The 25,824-nt window shown below is 40.7% G+C and overlaps 1 protein-coding gene across 3 annotated transcripts in view; it reads right to left on the bottom strand.

The window, feature by feature from the left end:
* Window positions 1–25,824, bottom strand: part of KCNMA1 (potassium calcium-activated channel subfamily M alpha 1) — a 638,320-nt gene that overhangs the window by 238,619 nt on the left and 373,877 nt on the right. For all 3 annotated transcript variants that reach the window (XM_060170921.1, XM_060170943.1, XM_060170877.1), the window contains exons 9-12: window positions 10,222–10,332; window positions 7,195–7,300; window positions 5,399–5,481; window positions 1,890–1,959 (exon numbers count right to left, since the gene is read on the bottom strand). In XM_060170921.1, the coding sequence (XP_060026904.1) occupies window positions 1,890–1,959; window positions 5,399–5,481; window positions 7,195–7,300; window positions 10,222–10,332 (370 nt within the window). The remainder of the gene's footprint in view (window positions 1–1,889; window positions 1,960–5,398; window positions 5,482–7,194; window positions 7,301–10,221; window positions 10,333–25,824) is intronic.

Genomic DNA, 25,824 nt, shown 5'->3' with positions numbered 1-25,824 from the left:
TGAGAAACTGGACTCTGGTTTACTAAGATGCAATCATAAGGTAAATAACATGGCTTTCAAGTGTTGCTTTCTTTCTAATCCCCCTTATAAATGATAAATGTATAACACTAGGAAAATTCCTTTATCTTTAATTTCTAGAAAATCAACTTTGGTCCTGAATTCGACCGTACAAATCCTCAGTTAAAGCTGAGAATGTAGTTTTCGCATACAACTTGTGTTCCATTCCTCAAAGTTCACCTGGTCTTCTATTAAATAAGTTCTATCAATTTCCCGGGGCAGGTTCTACATCTTGACTGCTAAATGACTAAACATACACACACACACACACACACACACATAAAAAACAAAACAGGAAAAGAGAACTCCATTACCATATCTGTAGAGAGGAAGTCAGGTGGAATGTTGACCACATCATTAGTACATAGAGAAATGAGTGCAGCAAAAAAAGATGAAAGTTGTTGCTCTGAACTCAGGGACAAAAAACAACAACAACAACAAAAAAAAACCTTACTTAATAGACTAATCCGCAGTCAAGGAATTAGCTCAACTGGTAGTATCAGGCATGATGTCTAGAGGTTCTGAATTTGGGCTGGGTACTACATGTACTAGGCCGATGCTCTGACTTACTTTCTCTTTTCCTTTATGTCTCTTGTGAAACTTCAATGGAACAATAAAATAACTACATGATTGAAGAATGAATAAGTGAATGGATGAATGAATGAATGAATGAATGAATGAATGAATGAATGAATGAATGAATGAATGAATCAAGGGACTGGGAGATGGTTCACCTGAAAGAACACACACTCTGTACTATGCATAAGGAGCTGGAGTTAAGCCCCTGACCACCACCTCCTCGGAATAACTATGCAGGAAAGCTTCATGAGTGGTGCACCACTGCTGTGGGCTTTCTGTTTTCTCTCCCTTTCTATTTAAAAAAAAAAATCCTCAGGGGAGAGGCAGTAGGTAGTGGCATACCCCGTTAAGCACACATATCACCATGTGCAAGGACCTGAGTTTGAAGCCCCACTCCCCACCTCCATGAGAAAGGCTTCATGAGAGGAGAAGCAGGTCTGCAGGTATCTATCCCCCCCCCCAACTCCACTCCCCTCTCAATTTCTCTCTGTCCTGTCAAATAAATGGCCACTAGGAGTGGTGGATTCATACTGCAGACACCAAGCTCCAGTGATAACCCTGGTGGCAGAAAAAAAATCCTTAGGAAGTGGAAGAACTGGGCAGGCATGAAGCCCCAGCAAAACCATGGTGGCCAGAAATAAATAAATACATTAAGTAAAATAAATGAATGTGTACATTAAAGAGATTCCATTAAGTGGTCAACTACAAAATGTGTTTGGGCTGACAAAATGGGCCAGAAAGGCCTTTTTGCCTCCAGGTTTAATGCTGGGGCTCGGTGCCTGCACTGAAAATCCACTGCTCTTGAGGCCATTTTTCCCATTTTGTTGCTCTTGTTGTTAGTGTTATTATTGCTGTTGTTGTTGCTGAATAGTAGAGAGAGAAACTGAGAAAGGACAGGAAGCAACCCCCCTGCAGGGAGGGAGCTGGGCAGGGGTAGGGGGGTGGGGTGAGGGAGGGAATCAAACCAGAATACTTAAGCCAGTCCTCGCACTTTGCACCATGTGCACTTAACCTGCTGCTCTACCACCAGACTCCCCCAGGAAGGCTTTTACCCACAATCTTTTTTTATTTGGGTATTTGGGTCCATTGGTGCATGTGTGTGTGAGGGAGAGCATATATGTACTCAGTGTGTGTGTGTGTGTGTGTGTGTGTGTGTGTGTGTGTGTGCGCGCGCGCGTGTGTCTAAGGAAAAGGGACTGGGTATCCATGTATATCTTCAAGCCTGGGACAGGCTCTCACCGTCCTAGTCCTACCTTGTTGTGATACTGCAGCATCTGAGTGATGATTCTTATCCTCGGGTGGTAGTTCTTTATGGAGATTACTCTGAAAAAGAAAGAATAAAAGGTAAGGCAAGGTCCACCTTACCCTTGGAGCCTAACAGGAAGATTCATTTGATGATGACCAAATGGAAGAAATGTGGTATCAGCAATCAGGACCACCTAGAAGGGATGCAGGCACAAAACTAACTTCAACTATATTTCATTCACACTTCCCTATGGAATGGTAGTGTGAAAAAGAAGTCACAAACCAGCCACAGATATTTTTTTGTGCATAATAGAAAGGGGGGGGCTGTAGTGCTTGGTGATGATATGTGCACACAAGGGAAGGGATTTTGTAGCAAAAATAATGGACTTATTGCCTATATGGGCATCTACTAAGTAAAGCAAGCTCAATTTTTATTTAGGGGTCAAGAAATGCTTGCAGTCTCCCACAGGAGACTAGAGATAACTAGCTAAGTCCAATTCTCCAAGTAAACAACTTGAGACAACAATGACAAACCAAACAAGCAGCCTGACAAATGAGTCTAAATGTCACACACACTCATGGCCACTTTCACAAGAATGACTTCTAAGCAGGACACTTAAATGGAGATCAGTTTTCAATAGCTAACAGTGGCTAAAGGATGACTTTCACTTGGCTAAAGATAAGCGCCAAGCCTTGCAGAGGTCATGATTTGTTAGAACCACTGCCACCACCCACCGCCACTCCCCAAACAACAATTGCTTTCAGTTCATTCTCAGTATTAACCACTGCCTGCCCCCACACCAAGCCTCACTTCTGTTCCCCAGAGAATCACTTACTAGAGGGGAAGGAGTAGGGAGGGAGCTGAAGAATGGCAACACCTGGATACCAGTCCCAGCTATTGTGCTAATGAACTGGGTAACCTTAAGGAAATCCCTGGGCTCTATGTGACTGCTTCCTCATCTGGATATTGGGTGGGGCAACAGTACCTGTTTTATTTATTTCACATGCTTGGTATGAGCAGCAAATGAAAGGCCAGATGTGAAAATGCTTTGAAATAATTAAAAGCTCTCTCCACTCTAAACGTGTAAGTTATGGTTTTCATCATCCCCAACTCTGTCAGAGGTGACATTGTACATTTCCTTATATGACAAGGAAGGCTAAAGAATGGAATTCCACAGAAAGGCCCACCTCCTCAGCCTAATCAGAAATTCAAATGCATTCATTAAGACCACCCCCCACTAACTTTCCACCAAAGAACTTATGTTTCATCCTTTTTGTGTGTGTGCAGTGATGGAAAGAAGGCAGCTAAGGGGTAGATTTTTCTGAAAAGCTACAACTTGTGTATTTGCGAAATAAATCACACATTACGTTTTCCCCTACACATATTCACCCTGGGATTTTGCACTTGAAGGATTTCGTTTTATTTTTGAAAAAGTGTTGTGTTGGCCCATGCTTATAACTCAAGGACTCTTGAGTCTATATCAGCCCTCCAAAGTTTTCTGCATTAGCTCATTTCAAATGGATCTTTGACATTTTAATTTCAAAAGGGACAGATTGGTCTCATTAAACTGAGGAAGGAGGATTATACAAATAAGGAGAAAACAGAGCCCATTTTTAACCCTGAGCTTCCCATCTTCCTGTTCTTCCTGGCCCTTAGTTTTGGTTCTGGTCAGTGGATGGTTTAGTTACATTTATGATACTTCCTTTATTCAGTAATTTGTGTCACTTGGCATCATGCCAATCATCCTAGTAACCTACATGTTGTCATGTTAACCTTATTGTAGGAACACTTAAGTAAAATACTGTGATTTAAAAAAACGTCCAATTTCAAAGCTACTATTCATTTCAATTATTCACTTAATTTTTTTTTTCAAAGCAGACAAGTCCCAAACCTATTTATGGAATCAAAAGATTAAATTTCTTCTTCTTTTGATATATTTTTTATTTGAATTTTTGAAGAAAGTAAAGTTGATTTCCTTAAAGGTTACACTCTTTTGATCATTTCAAAGGTCACAAAAGAATGTTGGGAGATGGAAATCCTAGTTTAAGAAAGGGTCAACTACAACACCCTATGCAGAGACCATTTGAGTCATTTTCCAGCTGTGATTAATTAGACGATGGGTCCAGGTGTGGAAGCAGATCCCTCAACTCCAGCATCTCCATGCAGTCTGGCAAGTCCAATGCTTACAAGAGTTCATGCATCAACTTCTTAAAATGACTGCACTATTCATATTGCCAAAGAAAAGTGAGTGGAAAGAGAACATTATGCCAAATGTCGCTTGCCAGACACAAGGACCAGATGCTGAAAGGAGTACTTGCACATCAGAAAAGGGAGGGAGGAATTCCCCCACTTCTCCAGTGGGAAAGTTCTTGTCACTTGGGGCCACTGATTAAAACAAAGAAGTGGAAATGTGAGCATTGTAATGATGCAAAGTCACCCTCCCAACCGTCCATCTCAGGTAAATTCCCAGGACACAGTAAACCAAACTGCAGGGAGAGAGGAATCTGTCTAGACCAAAAGAATAGCTGTTCACAATTAGCATTCCCAGAACATGAGTTTCTGGGAATATAGTGGGAATGAAATGTTTTCACTTGGTCCATATTTTCTCCAGAAGTTTCTCTTTATTATTCCCTCCCAACTCTCTTAACTATTCTGCAATTTATACCAAGGAAGCAAAAGCATGCAAAAGGGCTTTAACCATATGGAGCAAAATATTTTAACTTTTTTGGTCATTTCACATTCAAAATGCCTGAATCATGGATGTCTGGAAAGAAAGAAAATGGATCAATTTTCTTCCGAAACAAGAAAAAGATAAGACATAGGAGTCAAGTGGAAAATAGCATCTGATGGACTTCGCCAACATGCAGGCAAAGTATTCGGCACTGTTTTATAGTGTTTCCCTAGGAAATGTTCTGTGAAAAAAAAGGGGGGGGAGCAGGATTTAAGTTCAAATAGGTTTGAGAAATTCTCTTAGAACATTTATATTAGTATTAAAAATACTGAAAAGGCTTTCTGACTGTTTTGTCTTGTGTAGCATCAGGTGTTGAACAGTATCCCTGGAGTCTACTCATCAGATGTGAACAATAATATTCACCTCCTAATTATGATGATTAAAATACCTCCATGCATACCAAATGTTCCTTAGGGGACAAAGTTACCTCTCAGTTAAGCTATTTCAAGTGCAACTCCTTAGGGGATATGGAATTTCAATTCAGGACTGCATCATATTTAATATATACATTTCTTTTTTCTAGTTATCTCAAATCCAAGAACTGCTGTGAGCTCCAAAATTCCACCTTCTAAGGATGAGTTTCCCACTGAGGGATCTTGTGTCATCACCCACTGCAGTTATCACAGTTTCAGCTACCTACCCTCATGACCTGTATATGTGGCAAGTGGTAGGCTGGTTTATGTGGGGAAGGAGGGCTTACAGAGATAGTACTCTGCGAACCAAGGACCTTAACAGGCAGCTAATGGGCTGTAGGTTGCCACACTTGGGGCCTTCCCTGCACTTACCTCATGATATTAGAAGCATCTTCGGCATCAGGGTCTGCGCAGTACTTATTGGCAAGGATTAGGCAGGCATCTGCTGACTCTATCTAAGACACCAAAAGGAAAATCACAAAACACAGACATATAAATAGCCATGCTTGGTTGCAGCCTTTCTCTCTCTCTCTCTCTCTCTCTCTCACTCTCTCTCTCTCTCTCTCTCTCTCTCTCTCCTGACAGCTCTTGGGGAATCTGGTAATTTGCAAGGGAGAAAAAAATAATCCTGTGAGATTATAGTTTTTGACAAAAGTATAGGCTGCAAGTTCTTGTTATGGTATAAACATTTCATCCCATTGCTGTTGATGAGTACAATATGTACGTTGGTAATTATACTTTCCATTTTGCGGAATTACTTACATGTAGGCTTCCCAGAGTTCTTTAAATAACAATTAAACTATGCACTTCCCTCCCCACTTCTCTTCCCAACATCTGCACCATTTTTGGTAAATAAGCTAAAACTCTTTCTCTCAGGTTAGCAAATTAGCTCTGTGGTTGGAGATTAAGGAATTAAGAGACGTAGGTCCTTCATCTAACTTTTTCTGTCTTTATTAACTGTGGAATAAGAGGAAATGAGAGTCCTTCCTAAATCAGATAACAGCTCAATACTGTTTATTATTCAATTAGCACCCAAATATTCAAAGTACAGCAAAACCTTGTATATGTATCAAAATAAACCCATCGACCTATCTAAACACAAGCCAAAAAGGATTTGTTCCTTAGGGGAGATCATGAGCTGTGCTAATAATTGCTCGCATCTAAATTAGGCCCATGAATAAGAACCATGTTCTCATAAGATTTCACATTAGCCATAACTTGAATCATGTCTGGAGAATATTAAGATTAACTGGACTTTATAAGCACAAGAATTTTCATGCTGGCACATGTCTGCAATCTGTCCTACTTGGTATGTTGTACTTAATAAAGTATTCCTGCATTTGGTGAGTGGCCATGCTTTCCTCTGTGGTGTGTCACAAATTGACTCTAGTTTTCCTTAAAAATCCAAAGAATTTTGCCTTATTAGTGTTTGCCAAGGATATTAGTTATGAACTATGTGGTGATTACAGTTGCCATGTATATGTCACTGTAATATCAATCTACACTAATTTATGATAAATTAAAAATGTTCTTGTGCAGTCTATATAAAATAGTAAAGTAGCAGACACTATTTTGCTATATCCCTTTTCTTTAGAAGTCTAGGATATGCCTTATAAGAATATTCTAATTTAGTAGGTCCTAGAAAGAAGGCTAACCCATTATTAATCTCATAAAATGAAATAACTATTTGTTTAGTTTTACACCTTTTACCTTTATAGGGGAAAAAAGGTAGTTTAAAATGTTTTATGTTGGTAAAATTATACTGTTTTATTTACCTTTAAAAATCCTTTTTTGATGTAAGTAAAAGAATTCAGAACTATGCTGAGTTCAACTCAAGTATTCTAAGATTGGAATTACCTGATTATCCTAATGTATATGAGATCATTAATTTCATACAGCTGGCCCATTGCTTTTAGAAGTGCTGATATTGAAGAAACCAACAAAATAAGTTTCATATTCTGACTAGTCCAAGTGTGGAATGCTTTCAGGTGGCCTAACATGTGACTGCAGAATGAGGCTCTAGACCAGGCAGAACTGTGATATTAGAGTCATGGTGGCATCTGACATGTCATTAGGATGGGGAGGTGATATTCAGCCACTCAGGGTCCCAGAGCGTCATAGCCCTGCTCAAGATGGAGCAAAAGCAGAAGTCCATTTTTCCTTCTTACCTTGACTCTTGCAAGATCATGTGGATTGAGGACGGAACCCTGATAAAATTCCACCTGAGTAAAATGCCGTTTGAACAGAGCTTCAAGCTCCAGGTTAGGAGAAATGCTGTACAGAGAGAAGAAAAAGTCATGAACAGACACAAGTATTTCATCTCCCAAGATCTAGGAGAGAGAGAGAGAGAGACCTGAAAAAAGGATATCACTTTCAAAGCAATAACCTTTCTTGACATAAGTAAAAAGTTCACACTCAATAAGTGAAAACCAAGGACACAACCAAAATCAGCATCAAAATAAAATAGAGAGGTTTATGACCTTTACAAAGTTTAAGGCCTAGAGTAGGGTTAGTTAGTATAATGGTGATGCAAAGAGACTTTCTTTCCTGAAGCTCCAAAGTCCCAGGCTCAATTCCTACATTGCCAGAAACCAGAGTTGAACAGTAAGAACTCTGGTAAATAAAATAAAATAAAATAAAATAAAATAAAATAAAATAAAATAAAATAAAATAAATAAAAATAAAGAAATTACAATTGCAAAGTTTGAAGCCTCTGGGGCAAATGCCTTAAACTTTGTTGTGAGTGAAATTACAATTTTATGAATAAAGAAACTGAGGTCATGGCATCAGAAATCTGACAAATGCTCCCTACTGCAAAGCCTCCTAATATTGTCTACTTCAGAGGACTTTGCACTACTTCTCTACCTCATGCACTTCTCATTCCCACAACCTGAGTTATAAAATATCACTGCTGAGAAATCACACAGAGATTAACTTACTCTCAGTATTGCTGCCTTTTCATATATGTGTGTGCTATCCAACATTCTCAGTGTTAAACTGTACAAATTTATCTCCACTGGAGGAGAGGATTAAAACAACTGGCATAATCCTTTATTAGTTCTGTAGAGATGAAACCTCCTGCTCTCTATAAAATGCAGCATTAGGTGCTGGGAGATGATATTGGTCAGAACCAATTAGGCACCAAAAACTGTGCTAATAAGCATTTGCTTAACATTTATTAAGTACTTAGTAATGATAATCATGGTTTTGAGTGTTTACTGTGTGGCAGACACCATTCTAAGCACTTGACAAGTATTAACTCATTCAAGGCTCAAAACAACCCTGGAGGAAGGTATGTTATTAACCCAGAGCTTTGAGAGGTTAATTAACTGGGCCATCTATGATCATGCTGACACTGACAGATGCTGGGGACACCAAGGTGAATCACAGCAGTTGTAGCATTAGCAAGCAGCTTGTTGATTCAGACTAAAGCAGCTGCCTATGTGCATCTGACAGTCTTCCACATCCACTGAAAGTGGAGCCTCTTTCAGGAAGCCTTACCTGGCAATGCAAGAAGCATTATCCTTACAACTCTTTCTCCTTGATACAGTTGCATTATGAGAGTCTATTACTCAATTAAGCTGACCCTGCCAGTTAATACAGGATCGATATACACTAAGTGTTACATGTGAGCTCATGTTGAAACATCCAACGAACACAAGGACATAATATCCACACTGTATTTCCTTTGTACTTTCCAAAACGTTTAGCAGATGGTCAGCTGCATCACTGATAATCAGTGGCTAAACCCTGAATTACACCTGTGGGTATAGTCCCTGTGTTCATGGCCAAGCAGGTCTTATCAGAGTTTGGAGAACTCAGCAGTAGGAAGAAACACGGTCAATGCGGTATTCCATAAACAAATGCCAGAAAAGGATGCACAAAAGGGAAATGGTAGGGAATTCAAGCTCAGTATACTCTCAGAGCAGAACTGGCACCTGGGAAATCTACACCAAGGCACAGTGTGATCTCTGTCTGTTGGCAACTTGGGCCCAGGACTGACCCCACAATAGGCCTGTCTCCACAACAGAAGATGACATCACTTATGTCTACATGTTGGATGTCCCTCAGTTCTTCATCTCTGTGGGAGGCTGCCTTTTACCTAAAAGTGGATCAGGCAAATTTTAAAACTTCAACAAAATGGGATGGGGAAGAGATACCTAGCTTTCCTCAGCTGTAAAATGGACTTTATAATGTCTTCTTCCTAAGTTGACTTACATAGTTTATTGTCCATGGTAATAGCTAATATTTACTACATACTTACTGCATATGTGACTCTGTTCTGCACACTTTATATTCATTACTTCTTTTCATTCTCACAACAGCCAAAGGAGGAGGACAGGATTCATTATGTTCTCCCCCATTTTATGGATATGGAAATTGAAGCTCAGGGAAATAACTTGTTCATCCAATAATTAGATGAATTGGAATTCACTTTAAGTACTTGAAAGTCCATAGCATGAACTTTTACTCCCTCTGTTGACCAAATGCAAGACTACATGCACAGTGACTGGCACAGTGTTCCAGGATTATGGTTTCCAGGAATGACTAGCTGTTGTTAGTACCTGGCATCCTGCTTTCTCTTACCTCTGTGTCTTGTTTAGTCATTAAGTTACTCTTGCATTTTTTTTAGTTTGGTTTTATTTATTTATTCAATTGACTGAGAGAGAAAAATTGAGAGGGAAGGGAGAGGTAGAGAGGAAAAGAAAGAGAAAGAGAGAGAGATACTTGCAGCACTACTTCACCACTTGCAAAGTTTCTCCCTTTAGGTGGGGACCTGATGCTTGAGCCAGGGTTCATGCACATGGTAACACTCAACCAGATGTAACACCATCCAGCCCCAATACTCTTACATTTGTAAAGGACCTACACAAATGTAGCAGCATGGGTCCACACATGTTTCATAGATAGACAGCTGAGGAGACAGTAAAGATATGTTTGACTCATAATGAACTCCACTTTTATTTGCCAGAATTGAATCCACAGAGGCAGGTGCTTGTCACTAAACTAGTGTGTTTCTCCCTTTCTTTGTCACTGATTCCTTGTCACCTCAAATGAAGTCAGCATGGCTGACTCAACTCTGCCCCGCCCTCCCCCCAGTTGCTGCACCCACACTTCTACTCCTGTAGGCACTGAGGAGGTCTCCCAAGGGTGTTTAGCTGGATGGAGGGTCTGGAAATAGCAGGGTCCCTTACTTGTGAAGAAAGACGATCTCCACATTGACATCATCCCGATCCTTGTGCAGAAAGTCCTTCAGGAAGTTAGAAACACTTTCCAGAGTGATATGTCCACAGACCACAATGTGCCTAAATGAAAGAGGCCAGTTAGATGATGTCAATCCAGTCATGGCCCTGGCATCCCTCCCCCAGCAAGACAGAGGAAGTGCAGAGCTGCAGAGAGCATTTCTCTCCTCTCATGGCCTCTGTAAGCCCAGCTCCCTCCCCACCCCCCACCAGAGGGATGTGAAGCAAAGCAGCAGTGCTGGCAGGTGCTCAGAGACTCCTCAACAGAAAAGGCATATGGCTTCTCACCTGAGGCTGCACAAAACCTTATTAAAAGCCCAACCGTTTGGCCAAGTGGTTTTATGCATTTAACAATAAGTGACATTATGCTTGCGTTTAAATGCTGCATTATCAAGTCCCTTGCAGATTCATATCTCTCCCTTTCTGCCCACAAAGCGTCCTCCGGAGAGATTTACCGAATGAGTCTTGGTTTATGACATAGAGCTTATCAGGTAATGAGATAACAAATCTTGCTGAAACGATGATTTTGTGTGTAAGAAAGCGGACTTTTATCAGGGTGGCTAATGTGTGGCTTGACACGTTATGGGTTCTGCTGGCCATAAGCAGTAAAAAGGAAATTTTGCATTTTTCCACCATAACTCCTCTGACAATGGGGGCATGTAACACTTTACAGTAAGTGAGCATTACTCAGAACTAAATGGGGATGGGACGTTTGTGGAATCAGAGAGCATGCTGCAGGCAGTGAGACCCCAAACAGCTGCTTCCTAGGGGTGCCTAGAATTGTCAGGATGGCCAAAGAAATCTACTTCAAGATGGGAAGAAACCTGGAAAAGGGGAGGGTGTTATTGTTTGTCTTGCTTCAGGTTGGTTTTTATTGCTGTTTCTGGAGGACATGGTGCCCCTGAGATGAACCCTACACACTCCAGAATGATTGCAGCAACAGCCGAACCCCACCCTCAATACCTCACACTTCTAAACCCATCTGGCTTTGAAACTAGGCTACCTTTGATCACTTATTCGCAACATGTTGTCCAATCAAAACTAAACACATTGGAGTAAAAGTGAGTCCTGAGACCAAAAGCTGGTGATTGACTGTGAAGGTGAAACCTCAGCAAAGAGACTAAAGCATGGGCTCAGCTCAGGTCCTTGTGCCCTCAGGCTAACAGTGACAGAATCTGAGTTCCCTGGCTGGGATTTGAGGCATAGGCAGGTGGCAGGCATGAAACATGGTGATTTTTTAGAATAGCCAGGCCCCTTGCACTTCATAATTGCTCTGTGTACATTCCAGTAAGGCAGAATGCTTATTGGCTGGAGGCAGCTCATAATAGGAGGCAGTGATGATCGCTTATGCAATGTTCCATTAGATGCCATTACAGGAGTCTGCCCTTTCGTGGTAATTTGGTGCTTGACTAAGTATGTGAGAATAATGCAGTAAACTCATTGGTGAAAGGATAATGATGCAGAACAAAGAGTAAATCAATAATATGCATGAGGCAGTTAATAATATCACCATTATGAACTGTTATTGTTACGGGGTGCTGCACTTAGCAAATCGGCAAGCAGAGGCCATGGTGGAGAGGGGAGAATATAAAAGCACTACCTCAACAGAGACAGACATTCTAACAGGATCATTTTGCTGGCTGGTTGGCACCTGCTAGGTTGAGTGAAATTCCATGGGCATCCATTCAAATCTTATGCCTGAAACCCATGTAACTAGCTCCCTCTGAAAACACAAAGTACGTCAGAATGTGTGGCACACATTAAATACCTGCAGCATATACATTCTTGCCATACCTTAAACTGTTTCTTGTGGTATGCAAGCATTTATATGGACAAGACAGGACACAAATGAATATGGACATTCTGAATAAGATTTCTGATCTCAGATTGGCCAACCACGCTTAGAAAGTGACCACAAAGTAGTTTTCTGTCCTGATCTGAGCTCTCCACAAAGAAAATGGGATTGCCTTGGGCAATTCTAGTGTTTTCTGCCTACAAACTTCTATGATAGAGAATAAAGTCAGGATGAATCTAACTTATGGGCATGTACCCCCACAGGGCAGACATGTGATTAAGGCTCAGCCTGACTCATGAATGTGAAAGTAAGTCATATCTGACTCCCTGCTCTGCCACCAAGATGATGTGTGTTTCTAAGCAAGTTATTCCCTCTGATCCCCCCTTCTAATTGATGAAGAAGCAGAGGGGTTAACACCTCCCAGTCAGCCTTCGGCAGCAGGCATTGCACAGCTCAAAATTCTATACCAGCACACACCTGGTTATTATTCAAAGCTGGACTCTAATCAATGATAGGTACAGAGAAATGCCTGAACATTCATCCTTTCTGTATCCTGTACGCAAAGGACTGAATGAACATCTGTCAGCTTTCCTTTTTCCACTTCTGAAACCATTCATCTCTAGGACAGATGTATGAGAAGTGAAGAGGAAAGAGATGAGTTCACCCCTCTCACCCTTGAATCAAAGACTCAGCTGGCTGATTTATTTAGCCTCAGAAAGAGTCAGGGTTCTCTTAGTTGAAAATGTGCCGGGTACATATAAAATATATTCCAATGCAATCAATATTATCCCTTAAGCCTTTAATTAGCTTTCACTTCTCTTAAGAAGTAGACAAATGCTGGCAGAAGGTGGGGGGAGGATTGACTTTTTTTTTTCATTTGGGTCTAGCTGTCTAATAGCATTGTAGGCAATTGAAAAATATATATATCTTTTATCTACAGTATGATTTCTGGGGTGGAGAGCAATGTTTATCAAAAAGTTAGAAAAAAATCTTCCTTCAACATAATTGGTATTTTTTGCTCAGAAAAAAAAAGTGAGATTGATTGAGAGCAGATTGCCTTTTTGCCCAAGGAGAGTTATTAGGTACATTATCACGTCAACCTTGGAGAACCCATATTGTTTCAATCTGTCCTATATCTGATTTGAAGATTTACAGCTTCCCGCTTTTGTGCCAATAATCATTTCCTTCCATCTTGTTTTCCATACAGTGAAAGTTATCAAGGAGCCCGCATATTGAAAATGTTTGAATGCAGTTAGAATTGATGAATGGGGAGAAGCCACTTCTCTAACTCAGCATCTGCATTAGAAGATCTGTTTCTTAAAGTTGTGTTGGAGGGACTGCTGGAGGCCCTAGAGGAGCAGGAGGGGTGAATGGAGAAAGGGAGAAATTTATTTTCCTGAAGTATTTTCAGGATGTCTGAAAATTCCAGGGGCAGTAATATGGGGAAGGACGTTATCAAGGGAAAGAGAGAAGCAGAATTCCTTTCATCCACAATGATTAAAACTATTCTAAGATGGAGAGGAGGGGGACCTCTCTCTGAGAGGCTGGCACTAGAATCTGGTTTATAGGGCTATCCTGGGGATTTATTCAAATAGTACATGTGAAAAGCCTTGTAAAAGGTCTGGTCCATAACAGGCATTATTAAAGGTAGAATGATTGTGCTATCTTTAAAGCACGATACAACATTTATGAAGTACTCTATGGCCCCTATAATCTCCCCTAATCCTCAAAGAATCCTGTGTCTCTTCTATCTATATCTTTTAAGAAAACCTTACTGAACCTCTATTTTCCTCACTTGTGTCCCTGACATCCATAGCAAGTTAAGTGATTTGCCCAAGATGCACCTAAATAATTCTCACCAAGACAGAGTTGACAAAGTGGAGAGAGCATAGACTTAATTATTTCAGTCTCTACTCTTTCATTCTAGACCAAACTGGGTCAACAAAAGGCTGTCCTGGATACACAGGGGAGGGACAATAGCAGACCAGGAGAAAAGTCTTCATCTGGAAGCTGTGGTGGGCAGAGCTGCCTCCCTTAAGATATCACAGTGTTCTAGTATCACTAGATCCTGGCTGTACCTGGTGAATGGGGATAGAGAGTTAAGGTCAAAAAGGCTGAGTGATAGCAGAAACTCTAAACAAAGTTTTTAGCTTAAGCTGCACAGTGTGGCAAGATAAGGGGCTGCAAAGCAATACAGATATCTATAGATATGTCAAGTCCAGCTCACAACTTCCTCACTCACCCAAGCATGTAGAGGATAAGAGAAATTCACAGTGGCAAATATTTAGGAAATTTGCACTAGGAAGGTGGCGAAAGCTATTCCAATTTGTGACTATGGATGTGAACATTTTTTTTTTACACTACTGTCAATCTTGATGACTGATTTTGAGAGGGCCTGGTCACTCAATTTGTGAAGATGGTCAACCCACCTAAATCAATAATTATTTCTAATCTGATAGGCATTTTGGCTTTTAAATCTTTGTCTAGCTCTATAAACAAATCTTTCTGGGCTGGGCAATGATGCACCCAATTAAGTGCACAAAATACTAAGCACAAGGACATGAGCAAAGATCCAGGTTCAAGCCCCCAGCTCCCCACCTGCAGGGAGGATGCTTCACAAGCTTCGAAGCAGGTCTGTAGGTGTCTTTCTCTCTCGTCTCCAATTAAATCTCTTGTAGTGTACAATAGTTATGTCGGGGGAGCAAAGGTCTGATTGCAGCTACTCCATAAACCATGCCTCCCGGAACCTCTCTCTCCTCTCTACCTCCCTCTCCTCTCTCAATTTCTCTATGTCCTGTCCAATAAATTGGAAGAAGTGGCTACCAGGAGCAGTGGATTCACAGTGCCAGCACCAAGCCCCTGCTATAACCCTGGAGGCAAAAATAAATAAATAAAAACATAAGTGAAAATAAAAAAAATAAAATTCTCGGGTTACACTAGTGTTAATGGCTTAGATTAACATGTCCATTCACATGCCCAAGGAAGCATTCTAAGTGCCAGAATAGTAGCAGATGGCATCCTGTGGAGAAGACTTACTCATCCACTGTAAACAAGCATGCCTGCTTATGACTAAGGGTTCCATAAACATAACTGGGTTGAGTTAGGGGTGAGTAATACTGGTGGTCATGAATCAAACATGGCATTAAGTGCTTGAATTTGACTCAGTCAGAATAAGAATAGTGTTTAAGTAATACAAATTTATCAGAGTTGACCAGAAAACTAAAAATTGTTCTCTCCCCCTCCCCATGGACACACATTCTCTAAAAATGTGTTGATGAATTTCTCCCATTAGGAACCATATCACCTCTAAAGTGAAACTCTATATATTCTTCCCTCTTTGGGCTAAAGGACCAGAAATGCTGGAATGCCCCAGCTGAGTTGGAACCTCAGTTTCAGAGTTCAACTCCACTGATGCTTTTCAAACTGGACTAAATGGACTTGGTTTATGGCAGGATGTATGAAAAGAAGGAGAAAAAGGGCCACTGATAAAAGCTTTCCTAGGCTCCAGGGAGTGAGCAATCTGGAGATGGACTGAGATTGAGACTAAATAAGAATTAAAATCTACACACTTGGGGGCTGGGCAGTAGCTCAGCGGGTTAAGCACAGGTGGCACAAAGTTCAAGGACTGTAGAAAGGATCCCGGTTCGAGACCCCAGCTCCCTACCTGCAGGGGGTTCACCTCACAAGCAGTGAAGCAGATCTGCAGGTGTCTTTCTCTCCCCCTCTCTGAATTCTGCAGCTCTCTCAATTCCTCTCTGTCCTATCCAACAATAATAACAACAAGGGCAAGAAAAAAAAAAGGGGGGAAATGGCCTCCAGGAACAGTGGATTCACAGTGCAGGCACTGAGCCGCAGTGATAATTTTAGAGTCAAAAAGAAAGAAAGAAAGAAAAAAAGAAAGAAAGAAAGAAATCTACAAACTTAAAAAAGAAAGAAACTTATGTAGTATTACAAAGAAGTAGTAGCCTCTGAAATGGAAAAAGGCAGTATTGCTAAGCTCCCTCCCACATTCTCCCATTTAACTTTGTGTCATACTGGCCTTTGGTAAATGTTGGATCTAGTGTCTTCATTATCTAGTGTCGAAACTGAGGTCCAGAGATTTAGGGCAGATTGAAGAGCAGAGAAAAAGCAAACCTACTCCTCTGTCCGAAGGCTTGTAAATGGAAGAAGCTACTGGTGCCATCAAAGGGAGCCTGGGCTGGAGATCAGAGACTGGGTGCCAATCCTGTGTCACCTGGGGCCAGTTGCTATACAATAAAGAGGCCTAAACTAACATAGACTGATGAATTCTCTCCCATGGCCCCAGTTCTCGGACCTACCCCAATACATCCCATCATCGTATCTTGTCTAGACGTCTGCAATAACTTCCTAATTTGGTTCCCTATTTATAGCCCCCCCACACACACACACACACAAATAAAAAGCTAAAGAAAGAGGAGTAAAACTAATCTGACTACATCAGGTCCCCCAAGGGCAGGGAGGGTTTAGATCTCTTTAGCAGAGTCTTTCTCTAGGAAGACAATGTAAAATGCACAGCTCTGGGATGTTTATTTTTAAAGATACTATATCCATTTTTACTGGAACAAGTATAAAGAATTTAAAAAACCCATAGCTATACTGTCACAATAAATCATACAGAGTAAATTGAAAATCCTATACAGCTTTCCCTGAATATATTGTGCTCACTTTGTCAAAGAGGTAGATGAAATGTGGCATATATTGATCTAGATGTCTCTGTAAAACTATAATATTTATATCAAATACATATGCTAGAATCTCTCCTGTCTTTCTGCTGAGGTTTCTAATCATGTTTTCCTCATCCACCCCCACCCCTACCCCCTACTGACACCTCCCATCATTGGTAGCTGCTGATGCAATAGGAATGAATTTTAAGAGGTATTTGTTGAGAGAACTTGGAGGCATTTTAATGTAGAAAGCAGGGTGGAGTGGTGAGGGACCCACATACACACACAATCACAAACTGATCAGTACAAAAAGGTTACCTTGTCCCTTCGAACTTGAACTGGAATCATTCAGTGCCTACATCTCTTTCAGATCTTCTCATGCCAAATATTAGAAGGATTATAGATTTTATTGGATTGTTAGAAAAGTCATGATGTATTTTTCTTGGCAAAAATGGATCATGACTATTTCAAGAACCCAATACATTCCATCATTCTATATATAACCTGGCAAGGCTCTCCTCCTCCTCCTCCTCTTCCTCCTTCTCCCACTCCTCTTTCTTTCTCCCCTTCTTGCATTCTTCTCTCTCTCCTTCTCTGCTTCCTCTTCTTTCTTCCCCTTCCTCTCCTCTTCTTCTTCTCCTTCTTCTCTTTCTCCCTCTCCTTCTCCTTTCTTTTTAGTTGTTTCAGCACAAACCTCTCCCTGATTTGACTGTTGCACTTGAGGATGACTGTGACCACAGCTTGCCCTGAAGGTACATGGTCCCATCACTTAAAAGGAAGAAGTTTAGTCCAGTCCCTGCATTAGAACTTCCCCCTGTGCTGAGAGGCTATCCCACAGGAACTGACTTCCACTCAGGGGTGATAGTCACTGACAGACAAAAAGTAACTCCAGCTTATCTGACTCCCAATCATTGTCCTTTTGCCTTACTCTAGATATTAGCTCACTCTGAACCCTCCTCTCCCTCCAAAAACAAAGCAAAACAAACAACAATAATAATAATAAAACCTCTCTGGGCCTTCAAAAGCAATCTCAAACAACTAGTAAAGCCTGGCTGGTTTGAACAACCTGGATCATGGTAATAATAATGATAATAATAATCTAACAGTGGCTAAAATGCAAACCTGTTAGATTATTAAATGATTCTTCTACCTCCTATCTATTGAGTTGTAGGAAAATTTATGATACATTATAGCACAGAAAAATATAGAAAAACGTGTCAAGGCTTTTCTTTTAAAAATGTTTATTTTTATTTTCTATGACAGAGAGAAATTGAGAGAGGAGGGTAGGTAGAGGGCAAAAGAGATAGAGAGACACCTGCAGCTCTGCTTTACCATTCATGAAGCTCCCCCCCCCATATGTTGGGGCCAGGGACTTGAACTCAGATCCTTGCATATAATAACATGTCACTCCAACTGGGTGCACTACTGCTAGGCACTGTCACAATTTCTCTAACAACCCAATACTATCATATTTCAAGTTTGCAAGAACTATGGAGATAATAAGGGCAAATAATGTTTTAATTGTAAGGAATATTGTGCCTACAGTCCTAAACCTTAGCTTGAACTATTTCCTACTAAATGGAAAAAAAAAGTTATCATACAACAAAACCAAAAAGGTTCACAGAAAAGATAATTTCCTACTCAGGGCCCTATCTAGTACTTTGCTAATCACAAACCCTTCTCCCTCCTAGTGAGGAAGGGAATAAAGTAATCATCTTGTCCAGCTGTCAATAGTAATTCTGGAGGAGACAGGCTGTGCTGCTATATCCCTAAATAGTGCAGAAGACTGAGCAAATAGAACCCAGCACTGCAGCAAAGGCACCTCTGTAAATCAGAGAACAGATTACTGGTAACTCCAAAAGAATATTAGAATGTTCTGACCAGACCAGAATTTTCTGCACAAAGGAGATGTCTTATTATAAACAGAGTATGCACATAAGTCACGCTAGAACTATTTGTATCTGTACTTCCACCATCTATAATCATACTGAGACATCCTCTATAGCTAGACTGTGCATAAGTAGTGCACATACATCTTTTATAACTTCTAGACTGCAAGGTGCTTCAGCAAGCTCTGAGAAGCTCTGTAGGAGACAACATTGATCTGGCTCTCACACACTCTTTACTCTTTTGTCAACAGAAACTCATTTCTAATTTGGGAAACTAACCCGTCTTCAAGATAAAGTCTTGGAACCTTTAAACAGAGTTCTCTGCCTATTTCAGGTCAATCAGTGCTCTTCAATCTTGAAGGAAGAGACACCAAGCTCATAGTGAGAGCAGATCTGTCCTTTCCTCAAAACTCTGTCATGATTGACCCTGTGTTTCTACTTCCTGGATCTCAGAGCAGTGTATCTGCTAGTCTCTGTCCTTCCTGGGATCCTGCTCTTTTTTTTCCTGAACTTCTTAAGATACATTAACCTTCCTCCCACCCCATAAAAATTCTTTTCTGTTTCAATCAGCAAGATTCATTTTCTATTGCCAATAGCCAAAGGAGTCTAGCTGGTAGATTTGTTTACATTTCGCCTTCCATTTAATTTTCACAATAACCCAGCATGCAGTTATTATCACTGCCATTTTTGCTTCTTTCTCTTTCTCCCTCCTTCCCTTCTTTTTATTGCTGAAAGAGAAACTATACAGCCTCCTTGAGTTAATGGCTATTTAACTGCATATCTCTTAAAATTATACAGGCTCTTCCTTGCCTTTCTCACCCTCCTTATTTAATTCATCCCACTACTGTAGGGCTTTGGCATTTCTAAATAAGGATAGAAGAAGACTATTTTTTACTAACATTAACACCCACATTGGGCGCAGTCCCTGTGGCTTATGCATTGACCATTTCATGCAACATCAGTAATAGATGTAGAAAACTGAACCCTTAGAACAACAGAATTGGGTTTCCCTATTTTTCATATCCCAACAGTCTCTATAGTTTGTTTTTTTTTTCTTTTTTCAATCAAAAGAGATACTAGATTGGGCCAGTTAGAAAATTTCCTGATTTATTTTTAGTGTCTGATGACAGCATCAGTGAGGTGAACCCCAACTTCATCTTTAAAACATCCTTTCATAGTTCTGGAAACATTTCTATCAGGATGAATGACAGAGAAGGAAGACAGAAAACATTATTCAACTTAGTCTCAAATGATTGCATTTGTCCTTTACATTCTAAATCTACCCGGCAAGGATTCACCCAGAGATGAGGTTGAGCAGAAAGAATGTTCAGGGGTTATAATTAGAAAAGTCATATTCAGAACTCCTCCTTTTTTTTTTTAATGGATGGAAGAATCTTGAGAACAAAAGTCTAGGTTTGAATATGACTTTTGATTTTTTTTTTGACATGCAGTTCATCTCCCACCTACATTTCTATTCTTGTTTTTGGAACAATAGTTGGAACATTTTGATAAGTGTGTGAAAGGGAAGTGAAGCAGCAAGATAGTGGGGTGGAGGGGGGAAACAAGCCTTTATTTCATTAGTGTAGCAAGGAAATGCATTTAATATGCATCCAGGTCTCTTTAAATAGAGTTTCAAGTTTGAAAGGGACTGAAGAAGTGACTTACAAAAATCCAAAGCAGATGCAAAGAAAGTAGTGACCATATCCATGCCCACCAAGGCCCCTCTCACTGGAAAGGAATATCTGGCAGATTTCATTATATTATACAGAATCTAATGATACTTGTTTTTGTATCTGCCCCTCAGTACTGAATTTCAGAAGTAGTCAAGGGGGTCATTTTTCCAAAGTATTGGGGAGATCTCATTTTTCTCTCCCCCCAAAGTTTAATGCTAATCAAAGCAGAATGTCTAATCAGTTCAAGATGGTCTGTCAACTTGAATTATCTGTTTGTCTTCCTATTTACTGTATCTGTCTGTCTACAGTTCTTCATATCTTTGTGAAGATCAGTTATTGAGGCCTATGTTTCCTTCTGACTGGAATAGCTACCAGATGATCCTTACTGGTGATATGTTGATGATTTGCTAATTTATGGCTTTTAAAATCTAGGAATCTGAAGACATTGCTGGGAGTTTCAGGTTGGGGATCACATGGGCCATGCAAAAAGAGGGTTGAGCTGCTTCCTTGCACAGGGGTTCAAGTTCCTATAACAGACAAAGATTCAGTCACATTTTAACCAAAGCAGTGGCTATGATATAAAAGTTATAAATGACATTTCAGGGGGACTCACATAGGAAGAGATGGAACAGTTCTGTTTCCCTCTCCCCCTTGCAAGCCATGGAGAAAGCACAGAGTGTACTGCCTGAGTTACATGTCAATGGAATGGAAAGGAGGCCACAGTATTCAGTCCAACAACAAAACATGGATTAACCCACATCTATTCGCCAATGCTAGGGTCAAGTCCTATCACATGGAACATACATGCAAATGCAATTGCAGGAAGACTGTCACCTGTTGGAACCAGAGGGGCTTAAGTAAGCTTTAGGCTGTAACTCTTAAGTCATTCTAGTAGCCAAAGAACATAATGTGTAGCCTCAGACAGATGTGACTTCTTTGGAGAATGTTAAGGCATGTATCACATATTCAATACACATGCAGAGAAAGATTTATCTTACTTTCTTTTTAGGAAGGCCATAGTTAACCAGGGGGAAAGATAGGCCCCATGTGATACTTATATTTTATCTTCCCCTAAGTTGTATGCACAATTTCCTGGTTCCACTTGTAGGAACAGATAAAAACATGTGACGAGATCATAGAGTTTAGAGCAGAAAGAGGATTATCTAAGGTAGCAGCGTGGTCCAGTCAAACAGAGCATTCTCCGTGTGATATCAGACAATTCACTTGATCTCCCTGTTCCTCCATTCTCCTCACCCATTTGAAATGAAGATTATGAAAAAAAAAAAACTTTCCAGTGGGATTTCTATGAGGACTAAGAAATATGCAAGGGTCTGTAGACATAATCACTGTCACAGAAGGCAGTCCTTGGGCTTGGGACTATATTGATTCATGTTCTCAATTCTAAAAGCATGCGACACCCCTTTGTATAAGGAATCATTCTGAGAGAAATCAGGATAGGAAACAGGAGAGAGGCCTTCCTTGGTCTGTGTCAACTATTCCCTTATCTGAAAGGTAGCCCAGCTTCTTCATATATCTGGGAACCTTTTCTCCAACAATCCCCTGCCTCTTCCCATCCCTTTCTCCTGCTTCTTCTCTGTTATTCATTCGTGTGTGTGTGTGTGTGTGTGTGTGTGTGTGTGTGTGTGTGTGTGTGTGTATGTGTGTGTGTGTGTGTAGGTGTGTGTGTTCTCTACCATTTAGCTATGAAAAACCAGTAGAATGATCCCAAGCCATGGGAAACCAAAAGTTCCAAATGGCTCCCCAGTCTTGCTGCCATTAACAAGAGGGTAAAAGCAGATGGAGTCCTCTCTGTGGCCAATTATTTTCCATAGCCCTTGACCATGTGACCTCAGACCATGATCTTGTTAGTTCTCATAAACTAACCAGGAGGGGACAGAGTCACAGGCAGAAAGGAAATCTCTGGAGAAAACAGCAGTGGCTGTGAGATGAAGGCGAATAAGCTGGGAATCCCAAAGGCCAAGGGCCATGGGAACTTCTCCCTTCTACTCTCCCATCTCTGAACAGCTTTGACCTAACAGGAAGAGAAGAAGAAAGAGGCAGTGCCTTCAGGAGGCTGGTCTGCAGGAGGGATACTTTTGAATAAGATTTGGGCACTCACGCCAAGAGTCAAATTGTTGCTAAGACCTCCCTCTCTCAGAGACTACCAGCCTTTGTCATTCATGGAATCTTTGCCTGCTAACGCCTAAGTCTCTATTCTTTGGAGGCTCAGTTCATCATGATAAGATCAATTAAAACACGCATGCACACCCCCCCGCATTAGCAGTACTATGGGATCTGGATGTCCTGTGGGAGGTCACGTGATGAATATTAGATCAGGGGCCAGGTGGCACACCTGGTTGAGCACACATATTACAATGCACAAGGACCCAAGTTCAAGTCCCTGGTTCCCACCTGTGGGGGGGAGAGCTTCACAAGTGGTGAAGCAGGGCTGCAGGTATCTCTGTCTCTCCCCTCTCCCTTTCTCTGTTTCTATCAAATAAATAAATAAACAAATAATATTTTTAAAAGAATATTAGAACAAGTTTCCCTGACCCTTGATACTCTATTTATGGTGAAGATGCTCAGGGGATTCTAGAAAAACAGCGTTAACATGATGTCAAATACATCGATTAAAACTGACAATGAAATGTCAGTAAAAGCTTCATATATTTGGGGTATGGATCGACTAGTCAACGCCCATGTTCAGTGGGGAAGCAATTACAGAAGCCAGACCTTCCACCTTCTGCAACCCACAATGACCCTGGGTCCATGCTCCCAGAGGGATAGAGAATGGGAAAGCTATTGGGGAGGGAATGGGATATGGAGATTGGGTGGCAGGAATTGTGTGGAGTTGTACCCCCGCCATCCTATGATTTTGTTAATGTCTCCTTTCTTAAATAAATTAATAAATAAATAACTTCATATATTCCAAAAATCCTAAAATTGGGTGTTATATAAGCAAAGGCCTGAGTTTCTCTGCTTTTATTTTTACTTTAAGTAATCTTTGAAGTTCAAAGTTATTTGTGTCTATAGCTTTAAGTTCCCAGTTATCTTAAGTTCTCTGACAAGTTAATGCCTAGTTAGAGAGGCTATTTCTGAGTAAAATATGTATGTGTAAACAAATCCCCTACTTATGTATGTATTCTAATTACTTTTGGGGCATTCATTTGGCTAAATCCTAGTGAGAAAAGAGTGTGTGTGTACGTGTGTCCATGAGTATAGCAGATTTCTGCATACACAAGAACACATCTCAGCAGCACGCTATTTTAAGAGCCTGAACTCTATCTTTCAACAAAGTTTAGCTGCTTTCCTTTTGCAAATGCATTTAATTTTATCTGGAAACTTTCTGACGTTAGAAATAGAACAACTGTAGTTTCTCATTATGTTTGCTGCCAGAATCCATGGTTGGTTGCTCAACTAAAGACCTTATATTGCTAATTACTACCACATGCCCATATCCCAAGTGAAAGAAAACTTATTGATTCTGACAGTCCATTCTCTCAACACTGAATTCCAAATGAAAACTCAAATTTTGGCCAAACATAACATTTCATCAATCTTGTTCTACTGACTGGAAAAACAACATCAAACAAAGGGTGCTAATGGCCCTCTATTACCATTCCTTTCCCAAGCTTATATTTTCTGATGAAAGATCTAAGTGACCAAAGGGCTTCTTTAAACTACTTAGTAATTAGCTTTTGAACCAGGAAACAATGTGTAAAGTAAAGTGAATAGTCCCAGTGCTGATGACAGGACCCACTCTAGGTCCACAGGGTCAGGGAGGCTTGGGGACACAAAGAGGACATTAAAAGAAAAGTGTGCATTTTCAAAAAAGAAGTAGAAAAAGGGGAGAGAGAGAGAGACAGAGAGAGAGAGAGAGAGGAAGAGGGAAAGGGAGAAAGAGAGAGAGAGAGACAGAGAGATAAAAAGAGAGAGAGACTGGGCTAAAAAGGTCAGTAAGAGATTACAGAGATGGAGGTAGAACAAAATCAGCAGTCTGTGCTCTGAAGTTAACAGCATGCATGAGCTTGAGCAGAAATACCATGGCATAAAGACCACCAGATCAGACCAGGGGTGGGTCTCATCTGGGTCACTGCTCAACAAAAGTCGCCAAGCCCACCCATGTCTGCCTAGAGAAACTATTTTGGGGGAAAACAAATTTTTAACCTGGATTGAGAGTCAAGACATATTTTCAGCAGACTTTTAAGACAACTGATTTTTATTGACTTGTTCAAGGGAGACACTAAGGAAAGGCTGGCTGAGTTGGTGTGATGGGGAGGCCATAAAGAAACTCCAGATCTCTGAGTGTCTTCTGCTTTTCGGTGACCTGTCCACACCTTCAAGGCAAAAGGAATAGAGAATCTGTTTACCTCTTGGCAAGCTATACATGACCAACGTGGATTTCTGGCCTTTTGGAGCCAACTAATGGTCCAGAAATCAGAACAGTTTGGTTCTAATCTCATCCAGGGCTGTTAAGATAATACGAAGAGGAGGGCTCTACTAGAGGGAAGGTGGAGGAATGTACTGACTGCCTCCATGAGAAAGACACCAATTGGCTTCCTCTCTCTTGCCCATTGTCCTTTGTTCCTTTGAAAGGAAACAAGTATCTTGTGGACAGTTTAAGAAAATAAGCCTGTTTCCCACATTCTCCTTTGCTGAATGGAAAATAACTAGATACCTGGGTTCAGTACACACTGGAATCACCAGCACATGAGAGATTTGCTCTGTCCAACATGGCCGACTGTCAAACAGGAAGAAGGAAGTGGGATGCTACTGGTTTTATTCTCTCAGTAAATGAAATAGGCTATTTAAGAGTTTATTTGAAAATCAGTGGTGGGGGTCATGAGAGTTGGGGGTACGGGAGCCCTGGTTTCATGATAGGAGCATCTTTGGCTAGGAAGGAACAGGATGATGAAAATGTATTCAATGTCAACCTGGAAGACAGTGACGAGTATGCACATAAGTACACATTGTCTGAGCTGTGAGTAAAAATACAAATCTCTTACTCTGTGTATTTTGTATCTCAAAAGAAAAAAACATGAGAGCTCAAGAAATAGCTTTTTTAAAAAACAGTGGAGGAAGGGGCCAGGCAATGGCTCACTTGCTTGAGAACACACAGTACCATGCACAAGTCCCTTGTCTCCACCTGAAGAGAGGAAGCTTTAAGAGTGGCGAAGCAGTGCTGTATGTGTCTCTCTTTCTTCATCCCTGTCTTCCCCTCCTCTCTTAATTTCTTTCTGCCTCTATCCAAAATATAATGATTAATTAAATATATTTTTTAAGAAAGCATGTTGGATTGTTGTGGCTTGCCCAACCTCTTTCTGATACTTTCCTCTTTAGAAAGTTCTTGGGCAGAGGACAGTGATGGTGACTCCTTACCATGGACTTGGCAATAAAACTTATAGTTGATAATGAAAATATATACTGATGATGATGATAATGATGATGATTTTTACATAAATTTAATCAGTCACCAAGAAGAAAACAATCAGGTATGGGAAGCAGACAAAAAG

This window comes from Erinaceus europaeus, chromosome 1, assembly GCF_950295315.1.
Source record: "Erinaceus europaeus chromosome 1, mEriEur2.1, whole genome shotgun sequence".
Taxonomy (NCBI): Eukaryota; Metazoa; Chordata; class Mammalia; order Eulipotyphla; family Erinaceidae; genus Erinaceus; species Erinaceus europaeus.
The sequence above is the reverse complement of the archived record's forward strand: the minus strand, read 5'-3'. Positions and strand labels throughout refer to the sequence as shown.